The 16719-nt window shown below is 38.0% G+C and overlaps 2 protein-coding genes and 1 long non-coding RNA gene across 3 annotated transcripts; 1 reads left to right on the top strand and 2 right to left on the bottom strand.

Annotated features, from left to right (window-relative positions):
- The first annotated feature begins 249 nt into the window (after positions 1 to 249).
- On the top strand, positions 250 to 3781 carry LOC131593346 (uncharacterized). Its single transcript, XM_058865824.1, has 8 exons — positions 250 to 528; positions 641 to 753; positions 1059 to 1137; positions 1513 to 1541; positions 2114 to 2207; positions 2533 to 2622; positions 2759 to 2957; positions 3207 to 3781. Exons 1-8 carry the CDS (start codon positions 385 to 387, stop codon positions 3656 to 3658), a joined length of 1200 nt encoding a protein of 399 aa, XP_058721807.1. The 5' UTR covers positions 250 to 384; the 3' UTR covers positions 3659 to 3781.
- A 75-nt stretch (positions 3782 to 3856) lies between these two features.
- LOC131593347 (protein LHCP TRANSLOCATION DEFECT-like) lies at positions 3857 to 5643 on the bottom strand. Its single transcript, XM_058865825.1, has 2 exons — positions 5265 to 5643; positions 3857 to 4260 (listed from the first exon to the last, which is right to left on the bottom strand). The coding sequence occupies exons 1-2, from the start codon at positions 5547 to 5549 to the stop codon at positions 4006 to 4008; spliced, it is 540 nt and encodes a 179-aa protein (XP_058721808.1). The 5' UTR covers positions 5550 to 5643; the 3' UTR covers positions 3857 to 4005.
- Positions 5644 to 12234: 6591 nt separating this feature from the next.
- On the bottom strand, positions 12235 to 13697 carry LOC131657158 (uncharacterized). The gene is made up of 2 exons (XR_009300518.1): positions 13175 to 13697; positions 12235 to 13058 (listed from the first exon to the last, which is right to left on the bottom strand). It is a non-coding gene; the product is annotated as an uncharacterized LOC131657158 (long non-coding RNA).
- Positions 13698 to 16719: the final 3022 nt, after the last annotated feature.

Below are 16719 nucleotides of genomic sequence, written 5' to 3'. Positions count from 1 at the left end.
ATTTTTCTATAGGCATCTTGCATGTATTTGTTTCTAATAAAAAAAAGAAAGATAATTAAAATTAATATTTAAATATATGATTTTTGCTTCAAATAAATATTTAAAATGAAATGAGTAAAAAGTAAAATTTTTTTACGATCTAAATATTTACACAGATCATTTTCACGGTTGAACCGGCCGAACAGATCATTTTCACGGTTGAACCGGCCGAACCGATCCGGCTTTTAAAACATTGTTTGAAAATAACAATTGAAAACCCTGATAAACCAAAAAAACTGTAGCATCCTAAAACGAAAAACAACTGAACTCAACCACACGGCGCGGCACACGGTGGCCGGAAAACGAAGCGCGCTGAAGATTTACTCGTCGACGAACCAGGATTCAATGGACACTGAATTCGAAACAGTTGAGGGACGCTTAACTTCAATGCTTCCGCAGCTGCAATGCGAGTATGGTATCCTTGAAAGATTGGTTTACAAGAATAAGAATCAGCACCGCCGTTGTTCCTACTTCCAGCATCTTTTGAAGGTATGCACACTGGAGTCAGTGTTCAGTGATTTGAAATTTGTGTTTACAATTTGCTTTTACATGTACGTGATGTGTTTTTACGAGTTATTGTTGATTTTGCGGTGGTTATTAGGTTAGGAGGGATTTGAAGCTTCTGCGGTTGGTGAACTTGGAGGAGCTTGTAATATCATGTTTCAATGTTATCAAAGATGATAGACCAAAACAGAAGCTTCATCTTTTAGAGAGGTAGCTTTATATTACTTCTTTCAGTTTTTTTTTTTTTTTTTTCGATTTTTCTTAATTTTATGTTTAAAGATTCAATTTAGATGTATTAAAATCAAGATAACCGACGTGGTGACATGAATTATAGTCTTACGAGAGATGGCTCACTCTCTTGCATGATTAAACAGACTGCAATGTTGCTTCTTTGTTTCCCTTCATTTTGTTATTTGCCTTCTGAAATGTGTTTCTGCTGAATTTTCTCTGTCACTATGTAAGGTTATTATAGGTCTGGTCTTGTTGGTTTGGTTATAATATTTGTTTCATGGCAGCTTGAAAAGGAGAAGATATAATGATGAGAAGCTGAATTTTTTGGAGCGTCTTTTAGGATCTGCACGACTACTAGAAGAGGTGAAATTGCAGCTCAATATTATTAAGTTGTTCTCTTGATGTTTTCAAGGCTTAATAATAATGTATTAAGATCATTGTGTTTCTACTGTGCTGGTTCCTTTTGTGCTTCTTTTTTCCATGCATAGAGAATGATTATGAGTATTCAACACATTATTGATGTTGTTGATAGAGGCATGCGTATAATGGGGTGCTCAAGTGTTTGGTTTGGCGAACCCTCCCTTGATGCGGGACTTGAACACCTCATAATACCCAAGTCCCTATCAGATGCTAATTGGGATTTTACCCCTCTGTGCAACCATAGATTTAACATTGGATTGCTTATTTCTTCCAGATACCTATCTCTTATGTCAATCGGTGTTTTGTTTGCCTGTGCAGATGGTTGAACCAATGCTGAAGGCTGCAACGTATCCTTCTTCATGTGATCTATCTGTATCATGTGGTTTCTGTTATAAAGATATGTTCGTTTATACTATATGCCCGGGGTTTAGTTGATTGGCCAAAGTTTGATTATGGTATAATAAGGAATGTATACCTTTTACTTCATATTATAGGTAGTTAGGTGCCAATTGATCTTACAAAGTGCATATCTGTTCGAGTTTATTATTTGTTTTCATCTTAGTAAGTACAATATCGAACATTAGGATTTTACATGCTTTAATTTAGGCTGTATATAATTTCTTTACCCGTGCTAAATTTTATTATGTACTCCGTCACTCTACAAGTTTTATGCTAGAAAAAACCTCAAAGTTTAGAGTTTTTGAAGTATTTTCCAAAATTTGGTTGGTAATAGTTGTCTACTACGTTATATTCTATTATTTGGTCATCCAGTCACATTTTTTCTGTATACTTTGGTTAGAAATTGTTACCGTGGTCATCTCCAGTATCATTTAGTGCACGCTTCTTTAACCTTTTTTTGTTTTGTTTAGTAATCTGTTAAGATTTCCATATAAAATTTCTTTCCTTGACTATTTAACAGTGAGATATCTGTTTTGTTTGCTCGATCCTTTTTTATGGGACTTTCTGTGACCATTATGGCCTTGCTAGCGCGTTTACGTGTTTTGGTTCAACAAGTAAGTCTCCCATGTTTTTTGTAAATTTAATTTAATTAAGGTTCCATCATAGTTGAATTTGCACAAGTGGTTTGTAATTTACGTATAAAGTACAACTGGTATGATTTGATGATACTGTAAAATTGTAGAATTTGTGCTATTAAAGAAGTTATGTTATATTTCAGTGATTGCAAATTTATCTGGAGAGGTTATTTGTATAAAGTACAAGTGATAGATGTCATTTGATACTGTAGAATTGAAGAAGTTACGCTATTAAAGACGTTATGTTATATTTCTCCGTGATTGTGCATTTATCTTGAGTGAGCTTTTTTCTCTCCTTGTGCAGATATTACTCGATGTTGTTTATTTGTTCAACATGGTTTCTTCCCTGTCCAAAAAGAAGCAATCAGTAAAAATAACTCATAACGGAATAGAGGTTAGTTTGAAATTGTAGTACCACTAAATTCTCTGCCGTTTATACTTTTGCATATACACGAGTATGTATCGAAAATAATAATTTACATACTAATCTATTATTTCTTCATCTGTTCTGATGTATACTACTGAATCAGGTGTTTAGAGAGTACTATCCTGTTAGTAATGATGATGATTGCGTTACGTTAGAGTGTGTCTGGAAATCAGATAAGTACATACTACATGAGAGGAAGCATAAAAGGGAGAATGAAAGTCGAGGTGACAAGGATTCTGGTGGAAATCTTTCTGTTCAAACATCAGGTGTCAACTACAACACTATCGAGTCTATTCTTGGGGGTAAGAACCATGGTGTGCTGGTTTCCGTGATTCCGTAACCACTTGTTGCTCTTTATTTGTATAATTAATTTACTTATTTGGTGCATTGTTCACTTGGTTACAATTAATTGTTTTATATAAATGTCTTGTTAACATTGTTTTATAATAACTGTCTTGTTTTATGGTTAAATTGTTCAGTAAGTTTAATGAGTTGAGAGTTTGAAAAAAAGAATGTCAAGGATATGATTAAACATGGTAAATTATGTGCAGATGACCAACTTGAGCCCGAGAAAGACGAAGCTGATACTGCAGCTGAAGAGGATCCGCTTCACGTCAAGGATATGAATACAGAATCGTTGACAAGCTCGATGCAAATTGATGAGGTTAAGGAGACGACTGTGTCTAGTAGTGAGGAAGGAGGAGAAAAGCATTCGACCACAAAAGCCCTTATCTGCGAATCCTCACCTGACGGTGACTTGCATGCACTACCGAAGTCTTCAACTAGTGGCAGACTTCATTCTGCTTCAAAGAAGGTGGCATTTATGTCAATAAAGAATCCTACATTAGCAACCCAAAGTGTGCAAAGTAGTGTTTCAATGTTAACTAGCAATGCTACGGCATTCCATTTCATGGGAAATGAAAGTGATCAAACAAAAGATGACAAACCACACTCACTTGCTAGTATATTTACTGATGTAAATCCAAAGGATAGTCTTTTTTAAGCGCCAATCTTTTCAAGTACAAGAACAATGAAATACTTTATATCTGATGAAATATTTGTCTGGCTGAAGTTTTTTCTTTTCTTCATTATATCCAATAGAGTAAATCACCATTTTTTCCCTTGAAATTGTAGGGGCAGTTATGAGTGTTATCTGTTCTTAATCATGAGAATGTTCAGTGACATAAACTGCATGCTAATGATGAATCCAAAGGCCAAAACACGTGAAATAACATAGTTCAAAAGTTATCATAATCTAAACAACCATGTCTCAAATGACATACTTGAACAAACTAATCATGCTCTCTGCATTGAAAAAAAATCAAGAATCAAATCTTTAACTTAAACTAATCATGCTTTTTGCACTGAAAAATTAAGAATGAAATCTTTAACTTCAGCATTAGCCCTATCCAACGCTGTTCTTCCATCTGCATCTTTTACATCATATTTCGCTCCCGCTTTCAAGAGTTCCTCGATTTTTGGCAGGTCACCTTCTGTTGAAGCTAACAACAGTAAGATGTCGACAGGGTGGATCTTTTGGCCTAGCAGAGCCTCCATTTTATCGTATGTTCCCTCAACTGCAAGCATTCCCATATAGTTGAAGTACTGCAAAAGAATATCATATATAAATATAATTTTTTTTACTGGATTGGTATAGAGAATTCAGAATAGAAAATTTCTGTCAATGACACAACATGCAGATGAACTAATCCTCTCTCATGGTTTCATGTAGAAACAAAAGTATGATTTTGAGAAAAAAACTAAATCATTTGTTAGTGTTGAAAAATTTAACATGATCCTTATAGATGTTCTTATGTGATATTTTCTGTTTATAAAATGAAGGTCTAATCAGTGGTAATTTTGAGTTGGGAGCAAACAGATTTAATAAATATCATGATTCACAGCAATTTCAGCACCATTTTTCTTCTGAAAACTTGGTCACGGGGTATTGAGACCGACTAATCCAAAAGAATCAATCTCACCGTCCACACCGACTAATCTAAAGGGATCAATCTCACCGTCCATAGGCGGAGCCCATTTAAAGCCTGTATAGACTGACTCAACACAACGATCGTTAGCACTTATAAGGATTCGAATCCGAGAGATTAAGAGTAGTACACTCTCATGTCACACCAATAGGCCAACTATCAGGGTTCACACACACCACTTCGCAGGGCCGTCTTAAGTATTTTGAGACCCTCTGTGTATGTTAACCAGAGTTTGACTCCGACAAAATAAACATGGACCTTGTTTAACTCCAGTCTAATTGTGACAAGTATTTTATGAGCCCTATTTAGCCACAATTTAATCGTGACAAATTTTAAACCCTATGCGATAGGCCGTCTTGCACGCTTTCAAAGACCGTCCTCCACTTATGCTTAAACACAATCCTTCATATATAGTTACACTTACACAAGTCAAAACAAATTCTTAACAACTAACATCATTCATTCTCATTTCTTACTAGTTACTATAAACTCCTAATGAAAGAACAAAACAAACAACAATAACTATCTATACTAGAATCAAAAGCAAAACTATGACACTTGTATGCACAAATTTTCCACCCTACCAAACAGTAAAGTTTTCATTTTTCCTTTCCCAATTACCTGTTCAACATCATCTCTATCAAAATCATCACGAGCCTGGCTACCATAAATCCCAGCCCCTTCAGCATCAACACCATTCTTCCCAAACTTGAACCAGCTTGTGAATCTTGAACCATTGGAAGGTCCAATTCTAGAGGTGATGCTTGAGCTTGAGCCTGACCATCCAAGTTTCTTAATTCTGACGCCAAGAAACCGAGAAGAAACTGAGATTTGTGAAGTGATTATAGATTTGGAATTTGAAATGATGGGTTGGTGAGTGATGCATGTGATTGAAGTTGAAGCCATTGTTGTGTTGTGTTGTGTTGTGTTGTGTTGTGTTGAGTTCAACAACAAAAGGTGTTTCGGTTTAATGTATGTGTGTTTGTTTTATCGGAGGGAATCCTGTTTCATGTTCTATCCATCCACATGTCTGAAGTTGAAACATATATAAGGAAATGATTCACTGCTTCTCATCTAATCCATGTATCTACACCCGCATACTTTTGACCGTTTATCTTATGATTGATGGAAAACACCAAACGTTCAAAGAAACATATCTTAAAAAGTACAAATTTTTCTTTTTTTTTAGAAAATTTCTTTATCCACCTCCCTATGGGGTCACCCCCAGCAAAAACCCCAACTTGCCTCTGCTTCGGAGATGCATTTCCGAAATATTTTTTTCTAAATTTTCCCAGATTTTGGAAGTGCATCTCCGAAAACACTAAATGGGGGGTGTTTTCGGAGATGTACTTCCGAAAACACCTTTTTCACAATTTTTGATGATTTTCGGAAGTGCATTTCCCAATTATGCAAAAGTCTTTTTTTTTAATGCTTTTCTTAACAGTCCCGTACAAATATATACAAAACGAGTAATATATACAAAACGAAAACGCCGAACAAAATAAACGACATATCAACATAAAATACTAATATAATAAATAAAATCTGAATAATATATACAAAACGAGTCATAGTGTGCGAAATATACAAGCCGAATACAAGAAAAATAAACCCGAACCCCTACTGGGTATGCCTAACCCTCAATCCCTGGGACCTCCTCTGCCTCCTATATGCCGCCGCATGGCCCGCATCACCGACGATCCTCTCCACCACGGCGACTGCCTGTGGACCGCCCTGATCAATGATACCTCGGTCCAACGCGTCCCGCCCAAGCAGCTCTATCAGCTGGCAGATCGGCAGGAGATCAATGGCATGGTCATCCTCGGCCTGCTGGTTCTCCAGGACCTCCTCGTATGCTGGCCTAGGAGCGCCGGGAGCGTCGGGTGTCATCAGAGGATGTGACACCCGATAGAACCATGTGACATACCCCTCCACACTGTGCCAGTCCTGGGTGACCTACATGCGACGATACTCCTCCGGGACCATATGACGCTCCCAATCCGTAAATATGCCAGTGAGCTCCACTCGGGTAACTGTGTCCGGAGCAACCTTAAAAGGTGACATGGGTATCATTTGCACAAATTCGAACTTCCGCATGCACCGCTCAAGGAGATACCTCACCATGGTGTTGGTCCCGCATGCCAACCAGCCAGAATATAACGAGATGCGGTCAAAGGCGACAACAGCAGTATAGTCACTGAATGGCCTCCAACTGATGTCATCGTGAGCTGTGCGGTCGAGGTACCCACGATATGGTCCCACTGCATTGTTCCCCCTCTGGAGAACGTATCGGGCGGCCTTGGGCATGGCGTCCTCGTACGCAGTATCAATGTGGAAGTCGTGGATGCGGGGGAAGTAGGAGATGATCCAGCCCTGAAACACAAACACGATAATGTATTAAAAATAAATACGAACCATAAATAAATGTGAAACAATTAAAATGAAACGTACCGTCAAGAGTGTGCAGGATCTGGTCAACTGCCTGGTCCTCTAGTTGGAGGTCTCATTCAGCTTCTAGTATAGGTATACCAGAATAGCTGACCCCCAGTTCCACTGGTTAACGGTAGTCAAGTCCATGAAGTAGCGGAGGTAGGTCACGTTGACGTATCTTGCACTCTTGTCCACAAAGAGTGCAGCGCCTACCACAAACATGAATCAGCATTGGAGAGCGCAGGCACGGTGATACTCCATAAATAGGCCATTCTCCGCAACCTCAGATTCGGCCGCCGCCACCAGGTGGTGCTCGAAATAATCGCTCAATGTGGTGAACCGGATATGAGGTCCATTTGTTGTTCGACACTCATAATCAGCCATATCTGGCTTCATACCCAGATAGATTGCCATCCACTCGATGGCATCGACCCTCTGGATCCGGGAACGGTCCAACAACATCCCCCTGTCCGGCAAGTGGAGAAGACACAGCACATCATGCAAGGTGATCGTCATCTCCCCAACCGGTAAATGGAAAGAAGACGTCTCCCTGTGCCACCGCTCCACAAAGGCCCCCTGCATGTCGTGGCTGATGGTGGAATACCCTGTCATGCACAACCCACCTAGCCCTGATGCTGTCACCGCGTCGTTAAACCACTGCGCCTCTAGTTTAAAGAGACCGAAAATCTTTCAAGCGTGGTTCATCTGTTTTAAAGTTTGTCTCTCCTGTTACAAAAAAAAATTGTTAATTAGACCGTTAAGAAAATGTGGAATAAAAAGTTAAATAAAAAACAGTTAAATAATAAAGTCGGACAAATTATAAGAAATACCTCTCCCGCCCAGACACGTCGAGCGACGTGCTCGTGGTAGGAAATCAGCACGAGCGTGTCAATGGGCCCTCTAGGGTAGCCCTCCTCCTCCTCCTCATCCTCCTCCCCGTGCGGAAGGTCAACATCCGATACCTCCTCCTCCGCCTCCTGGTATCTAACTGCCTCCTCCTCCTCCTCCTCCTCCTCCTCCTCTCGTACCTCCTGCTGGCGAGAAGAAGAGACCCGAGCCAGACGACTCTTCGATCCAGATGAGGAACTACTCTCGTCCATCTGCACGGGTACTCACACACGACCCCGTCCCTGCGTCGATGTCAGCTGCGCCACCCGCTCGCGTCTAGCCGACGCTGACTGGGTCTCTCTCCCCTGTCTGATGCGTGCTGGGTTGCCTGCCATGTTCCTGAAACAATTGAATTCCATAAGAATGCGAAACAGTTGAAAAAAAATCAACTCTGGACACACTTCGAAAGTTCATTTCCGAAACTGGGGATGAAGGTGTTTTCGGAAATGAACTTCCAAAACACCTCTGCGAAGCCAAATTCTGCAACTTCCATGGCAGACCCCAAAATCCAAAGTTCTAACATGTTATAATGCTTCTAAACAACCTAAATACTACTAAAAACCTACCCCTATATCATTTTATTAATTTCTAACAACCCTAACATGCATTTAAATTATGGATCTAAGGATTATGAAACTTACAAACTGAAGTGATTGAGTAGCTTTTGAATGTAGTAGAGCAAGTAGAATCAGCCTTTGATGTAGCCTTGAAACTTGGTTTTTGCAAAAAATATCTTTGAGGAAGTGTTGATGGTGATTTAGGGTAAATGAATTGGGGGGTAGGGGCTGTTTTGCTAAATTTGCAAAACGCGCAATATTTCGGAAATGCACTTTCGAAATGCTGTTTTCGGAAATGAATTTCCGAAATAAGACAAATTTTGAAAAAAAAAAAGCGTTTTCGGAGATGCATCTTGTAACACCCCAAATCTACCCCGCAATTATAAGCGAAAATCAGAGTGAATTTAAAAATATTCATCAAAGATGGGATGTCACAATTCGACTTAACCAAACAAACATACTTATATTTCAATCAACACAGATACATAGCATTCGGAACAAAACTTTATTCACCACTTACAACTTAAACTTATTAACACCTTTCAATTCAATTTAACACAAATGCCATCATGGAATACAATAATCATATAATAACGACTAATCCCCCCGAGTGCTACGTATCAGAGCAATGGACACCAACTCGACTTGCCATAAAGCAACATAAAGACTTCACATAGATAACCTCGGACATCCACGACTAATCTTGAGTACCTGCCCATTTCCTATGGTAGGGGAAATATCAGCAAAGGGGTGAGATATCTTACAATATAAAGGAATGCATGATAAATAATATAGGAGATATAGATCATACATAATTTCACCACTTCGCATCACGTAACATCTTAAAATAAGTTTCACCGCTAAACAACTAATCAATATAATACAACTTTCAAAATGGCAACGATGTCATTAATCAGATATTCAAATATACAAGTATGATATCAAATACGTCACAACAAACATATCATTATCACGTCACAACAAACACCTCGTCATCTCAACAATCCAAACACAATTCAAATGCGACTCGAATGTGACTCAAACTTATGCATATGCATGTGGTACAATTGGAGTAAAACTCCCGTCTCAAACAATTTGCCATTGGGCCGTCTCAAACATTTGCCACAAGGGCCGTCTCAAACATTTGCCACAAGGGCCGTCTCAAACAATTGCCACAAGGGCCGTCTCAAACAATGCAATGGATGCGACTCAAATGATGCACATCCACAAACACAACTTAAACCACTTAATCAACTTACACGACATAATCGACTTGAACGACATAATCAACTTAAACAACATAACCACATCAATTAAACAACATCAACTCAATGCCAAGGTTCTATGGCAATAACCGTATCATAGTAATTTACCACGTCTCAATCACATCATCAAATCATATCGACATACAACATCTATTCAACTTAATTCTTATCAACATAATACAACTTATCAATAGTGACCATAGGGTCTACAACAACAACGACAAGTTCATCATGTTATAGCAACAATAACAATTCAACTTATTGCACAACAACAACAAACATCAATAAGTTACAACAACAACAACAATTCATCATGTTATAACAATAACAATTCATTATATTGCACAACAACAACAATTATCAACAAATTCTTCATATTCCTTAATTCAAGTAATCATCATAACAAGTTATATTCAACTTCCTAATAAAGACATGTATATATTCTTAATTCATCACATGGCATCATCATCGACTCATACATATCAAATACGCACAACTAATCACCTATAGCATACAACATCTTTATCAATTACGCATATCATCACATATCTCATTATCTCATTATAAGGAAGGCACATATTATCATCATCTCAATAACATTGTATCATCATAAGAAAACATACGTCAAGTTATACTACAACATAATTATGTCAATTCATCGCAAAGAGCATACTTCATATATTAACACAACATAGTTCATCACTTAATCCTAATAAACATAATAGGAAACTATATCATATGGATCATTTTACTGCATCATGGTATAGTTCATTGCGTTAGCTTTCCAACGCTTCAAACAGCGCCTAAAATGGAGTTACGGATCAAAAGTTACATCATTTCAAAGTTTAGAAAAAGTTCTGCAAAACAGGGTTCGCGGCGCCAACAAGGTTCGCGGCGCGAACTGAGCGAATTAAAAAATTCCCAACTTTCTGCCAAGCAGTTCGCGGCGCCAACAGAGGTTCGCGGCGCGAACTGGCGATTTTAGAAACCCCCAAAACACATAAAACAACATACGAAACCCATCCCAAAACCCCTAAACTCAACCCAATCAAGTTGGAAAACACCAAGCATCACGAACAACCACATAATACATGTTATAAACACAATTCAACACATATTATGGATCTTCTAACATCATAACAATCATCAAACATCAATTAAAACACATTTCAAATCATAAATTTACACATTTGTTCATAAACCCTAACATCTCTACACACAACTTCCATGGGGAATAACATACAATCTAGCCCACCATATACATCATCATGCTAACCCTTAGAGAGTAAGAACCCCACCCTTACCTTAGCAAAAGCCTCACTTCCTTCAATGGAGATCTTCCTCTTCATGCCATAGCTTTCTTCTCTTCCTCTCTTCTTTCTCTTCTTTTTCCACAAAATGAGTTATGAGGTTTAATCTCTAAAACCCTAACTCTTACTATCCTTCTTTTCTTTATTGAGCTTAACCCACAATCCAACCTCATATTCTATATTTGTTTCACTTAGGCCCAATTCATAATCTCTCTTTAATTACTCAATTAATCCGAATAACACACATAAATAAATAACCAGACAACATAACCGAATATTATTTCCAATAATATTCCACATTTACCATCGATCCATAACTTTAACAATACTAACTCGCAATTGTACTTCTCTGACTAATCCGACCACAACTTAACTGCTCAAATCAACATATTAATCCAATTTACGCCTTTAGAATAATACCGATAAATACCGACTTCGACTAATTCCAATGAATAATTCCTCGATCAATTTAATTAAATAATTAATTAAATTCGGGGCGTTACACATCTCCGAAAACAACATTTTTTTGCATTTCGAAAATGCATTTCCGAAACAGGGGGTATTTTGGGGTTTTCACCAGGGGTGACCAAGAAAACAAGGGGGTGGATAAAGAAATTTCCTTTTTTAAAGCTTATCACCACCATGACTGTTTCACCCCAAAATTTGCCCTCTTTCTCCGTGCTATAAGTTATGAATGGCGTTTATTTCGTCGTTCGAAAATCAAAAGAAAAATGATAAAGAGTTTCTTTGTGGTTCAAAGTATGTCCTTCGTCTCAATACTTATGACCTGTAATGCAAGTTACTTGATTAGCGTTTGCATAAGGTGTTCATTAAAGTTGACCTGAAGATTGACAACATAGGAGTATAAAAGATGGAGCGCTTGGTTGAATCTCTTAGCATGCAGGTTATCATGGTTTGAAGGCATCCGTTAGATTCTTTTTAAGTTCTTTTACTCAAGATCATTTTCAAGGCGTAATTGGTAAACATGGTTTAAATTTCATTCATGATTCATCCGAAAAATAAGGAAGAAATATACTAGTTACAATGCCCATTTATCATCCAAGTTGAAGCCCACATCACAATTTATTCAAGATCTACACTTCATTAGGTTCATCCATACAAAATCCATACATGAAATCCATTCAAAAGTTCCATCAATTACATTCATTATCTCTCTTCAATATTACAATCTGTGGTGCCATTACACTGAAGAATCACAAAAAGAAAGGGTGCATTTCATGTTCTAAAATCTAAAACTACACCCAAGGCCCTCAGACATTTGTGCCAAGCTTCAAAAGAATTCACGACTTGTCAAAATTTGATGCATCCGTGCTCCGAAACAGTCCCCAACTTGCAACCATGCTTTGTAAAAAAGCCGAGACCCGTAGCCTGCACAAATAAGAACAGAACCTGCATATCAAATAAAACCGAAACTGGATTGCACAATAAAAAGAAAATAAATCGGTTCACACTTGCAGTACAAGAGAACCGATTCGGATATTGTTAACAGAAAAATGCCGAGAAAAATCAGGAGAGGAAGATTTTATAACAGAAAAAATAGAGAAACGAAAAGGTAACAAACTCAGCATAACATAATTGGAAAAGAGGAGAAGGACCAAAAACGTAACAAACTCTCTTCCTCTCCCTCGGAACCGCGTTCATCACCTTCAATCAAACTCACTCAATTCTCCGTCAAAAATTCAGCAAAAAGCTCCACAGAAAAAAATCACCATAATCTCCTCCATCGATCTCTCTTCAACTGATTCAATCAACCTCTTCATCTTCATCTCTTTGCAACCGAAGCCTGACTCATCGTCAATCATGATCAATCTTCAACGTTCATAAGAACTCTCTCCATCCAATCATCAATCAATTCCATTCACCTCTTCAATCTTCCCTCTCTGAACCGAGAATCATCATCTTCACCGAAGCAACCTTCAAGCAACGACTTCAATTCTTCTTCATCTGCATCAACATGATACGATAACAACGCAATATCTCGGGAAGAAACAGGAGAAGTAAACAGAAGAAGAGCGAAGGAGAAGGCTTCGCGGAAACAAAAATGATGGAGAACTCGTTACCTGAATCAAGATTCCTCCGGGATCCTCTTACCTTCAGTCTTCGATCACCACTACTGCTCTGTTCAATCATCGTCTTCATCAACAACTTAGACCTCACCGCGAGTTTCATCATCACCACAGCAACAATCTTCATATCGTTCATCCACGGAATTGCAACCACAACGACAAATCGCGCGGAATATCAACGAAAGCGAAGTGCGTGACGAGGAGATGAGGGCAAAGTCGTCATTCACGGAGGTGCTGAGATCACTTCGCCGGAGAAGAGAGCTTGGAGGAAGAGAACTCCGTCGGCCACGAGAAAGATGGAGTCGAGCGAGAGATTGGAGGGAGTCTCCGCAGTTTTGTCTCAATTGCTGCGATTTGATCGGAGAGAGAAGTCCGGCCGCCGTTGATCTCAGACGTGAAGAGGGGAAGGAGATAATCTGATAAGCCACAAGCCAAAGTAACCCTAATCCTTTTTTACTCTTTCTGATTAGCGTTTTATTTTTTAGTTTAGTGAGGTTTAATTTGAATTAGGTGTTAAGATTTGATTGGCAATTAATACAATTCTGATGTGATTAACATGTTGTTTAACCTGGAGATAGAATAAGTCTGAAGTAATGATTGAATCGTAGAAATCTGAAACTTGATTAACAAAACAAATTTGAATGTTAATTCTTCATACATTTGGGCCAAAACGAAATTCTATCCTCACCCTCCATTTGAGCCCAATGCATATCTTTTTTTCTTGTGCTAGAAATCATGACAAAAAAGGCTTAGGCCTCACACGAAAATGCTGCGCCTTAACCCCCTCAGGCCCATAGCTCTCCTGGTTTTGACACACAAAAAGCTCTTCCTGGGCCATTGATCGGGCCCTGCGCCCAGAACTGTTGTATACACCATGATTTTCATGTTTCACCCCTTTTATTCATGTTTCTCTTCATGTTAATGTAGTTTTTTTTTGTGTTCTTTTTTTAAGCAATAAAAATGTATGAAAAACAATATTTGATTAGACTTTTGCATGATAAAAACATAATAAAAACATGTAATATTTTGCTTGTTAGAATTTAAATGTTTTGTTATATAGTTTAGTTTTTATCATTTTTTACCCGATTTGACCGTTTCGGTGTACCTTTTGACTTGTAAATACTTGCTTTGGTTTCCATAATACTTGTGTACATATTTGACTAACATTTTAGTGCTATTTTTGGTTGTTATCTTACTTTCTCTCGATTTATGTTTTAAAGTGTGTTAATGTCAAATTTCTCATTTCGTTATCCATTTTCGGTGTAAAGCACCAACGCAATTCCGATTGCGGTTTTTATTATCTCTAACTTGTGTGCTAGTGTGCGAGGCATTTGGATAGTCACTGTCATACCCTAATTTTTGACCCCCCTGAGATGACATATCTTTAGGATTTTCATCAGGTCAAAGCAAGTACCCAGAGCAGTCACTTCTTCATCTGGCATTTAATCGAGGATGCTCAAAAACAAGAAAACTCAGGCAAAGGATCAATCAATAGAAGGATTAGTCTCTAATACAATCATGAGACTCAAGAGCTTCATTATTTCACCTATGATTGATTAGACACCCAGTCATCTGAGTACAGGTTTACTCAGGTCACCAGACTAGGGTTTTTTAGCCTATCAAGGACTAAAATCAGGGATCACCTTTGGGAAACCCTAAAAAGCCCCAGGGGATCATTCAAAGACATCAATCATTTTTAAATAACTCATATGACAAGATCCACTGGACATCACACCTCAATTCAAGGTCTACAGTCATTATTTTCATATGGTCGACAATTAGGGTTTTTGACCTAATTCACCAGGATAGTTGACTTTTAATCAGGGCATGGATCCAAAACTCAAGACATGATTCAAGAACCTCTACTACCTCAATATAATCCATTTACATCATTCATTTGAGGAGAAGATCTTGATTCTACACAAAAGTCCAAAATTTCACCTTATTTGGAAAAAGTCAACTGTATGGGTTCACCTTTGACTTTTAAGATTTTTGGTCAAACCATGACTTTCAAGGATCAATATCATCAATATATGGATATTAAAGTCATTTGACCAAAGAAATTCAAGAAGAATCTTCAAGGAGCAAAAAGTCGGGAATTAGGGTTTTTGAGGGCATTGTGGGAACTCAAAATTTCACCTACACAACTCAAAAAACTTCCAACAAGAAAGTTGTAGATCTTGCAAAATAAAACAACATCTTACAAAGGAACTTTTTTCAAAAGATCAATCATTTAAGAGTTTTGGAAATTTTGGAGTTTTAGGTCATAAACACTTAGAAATTTTTCTAAGTGTTTTAACCTAGTTTTCTTCCAACTTTGGCCTCATTTTTCACAAATTTTCCAAAGGATTTTGAAGAAACTCCAAACTAATGATTTGAAGTAGATGTTTAGGTCTTTCCAAATTGTGTTCAACCTTCTCCAAATTCATTTTGAGCTAAGAGTTATGCTTGTTCAAAGTTGGCCTCATGAAGTGAAATTATAGGTCATGCATCATTTTGGAATTTTGAAATTTTGTGCACATGACCTCAAATATGGATGCTACACGACCCATAACACATCTGAAAACATACCATGCATTCATTTTCACCATGCCATGATAATTGAAGAAGATTCCTAAAACAAGAACATGTGATTATGTAATGATTACATTTGTGAATTTATGGGAAATTGATGAATCACCCAAGGAATCTTCTCACCAACCAATTAGAGATCACTTTGCATCTGAAATGTTCCCCAAGATCAGATAAAATCAATGGATAGGGGAAGCTAGCCCGAAAATGCATCATTGCATTTAGGATCTTTTCAAAATTTCTTCTTGGCTAAGGAACCAAACTTCTTTCATTAAGCAAGCTCACCACAGCCAATTGATCTGCATTCATTTGCCTATAAATAGGAGGGCATACTTCAGTAGAAAAACACACCTAAGCAACCATATTCCTTGCTTTCTCTTTCTCTTCTCATGCTTATTGTTTTTCAAAGTTCTTTGGCAAGAAGAATCGTTTTCTTCAAACCAGAGCTTATCTTTGGAAAGTAAGCATTCTAACATCTCAAGGGAGGTCATTTGAGGTGATCCAAGCACCTGGATCATTTCTGTAAGTGGAGGAACACCATTGTTGCTCTCACTTTGAAGCTGTTGCAGTTGGAGGTCCATAGTGCAATTCAGAAGGTTTCCAATCGAGCCAAGCATCCAGGCACGTTCCATAGGAGGTAGTGAAGCTGTTCAGATGGCTGCAGCTCATCTGTAACTCAAGAATCATCACTCTCCATGTTCACTTGAAGCTCAAATCGAGGGAGGTCCATAGAACAATTCAGAAGGATTGAGGTTACAACAAGCATTCAGTTAGCATCACTGAGTCCCAAGGAAGCTTTTGGGATCATTCATACAAGCCCAGTTGCTCTCTATCATCCTCACGACCTCCATTTTCAGAGGTAAGTTTCTGAACTCCACCTCTTTAATTTAAGCACTCTTTATGATATAGCTCGATTCTATCTTGTTCAGCATCATCAGAGGATTGAAAACCCTCTATCATCATTCATT

Source organism: Vicia villosa, linkage group LG3 (assembly GCF_029867415.1).
Source record: "Vicia villosa cultivar HV-30 ecotype Madison, WI linkage group LG3, Vvil1.0, whole genome shotgun sequence".
Taxonomy (NCBI): Eukaryota; Viridiplantae; Streptophyta; class Magnoliopsida; order Fabales; family Fabaceae; genus Vicia; species Vicia villosa.
Note: the sequence above shows the minus strand (reverse complement) of the source record. Positions and strands in the feature narration are given on the sequence as shown.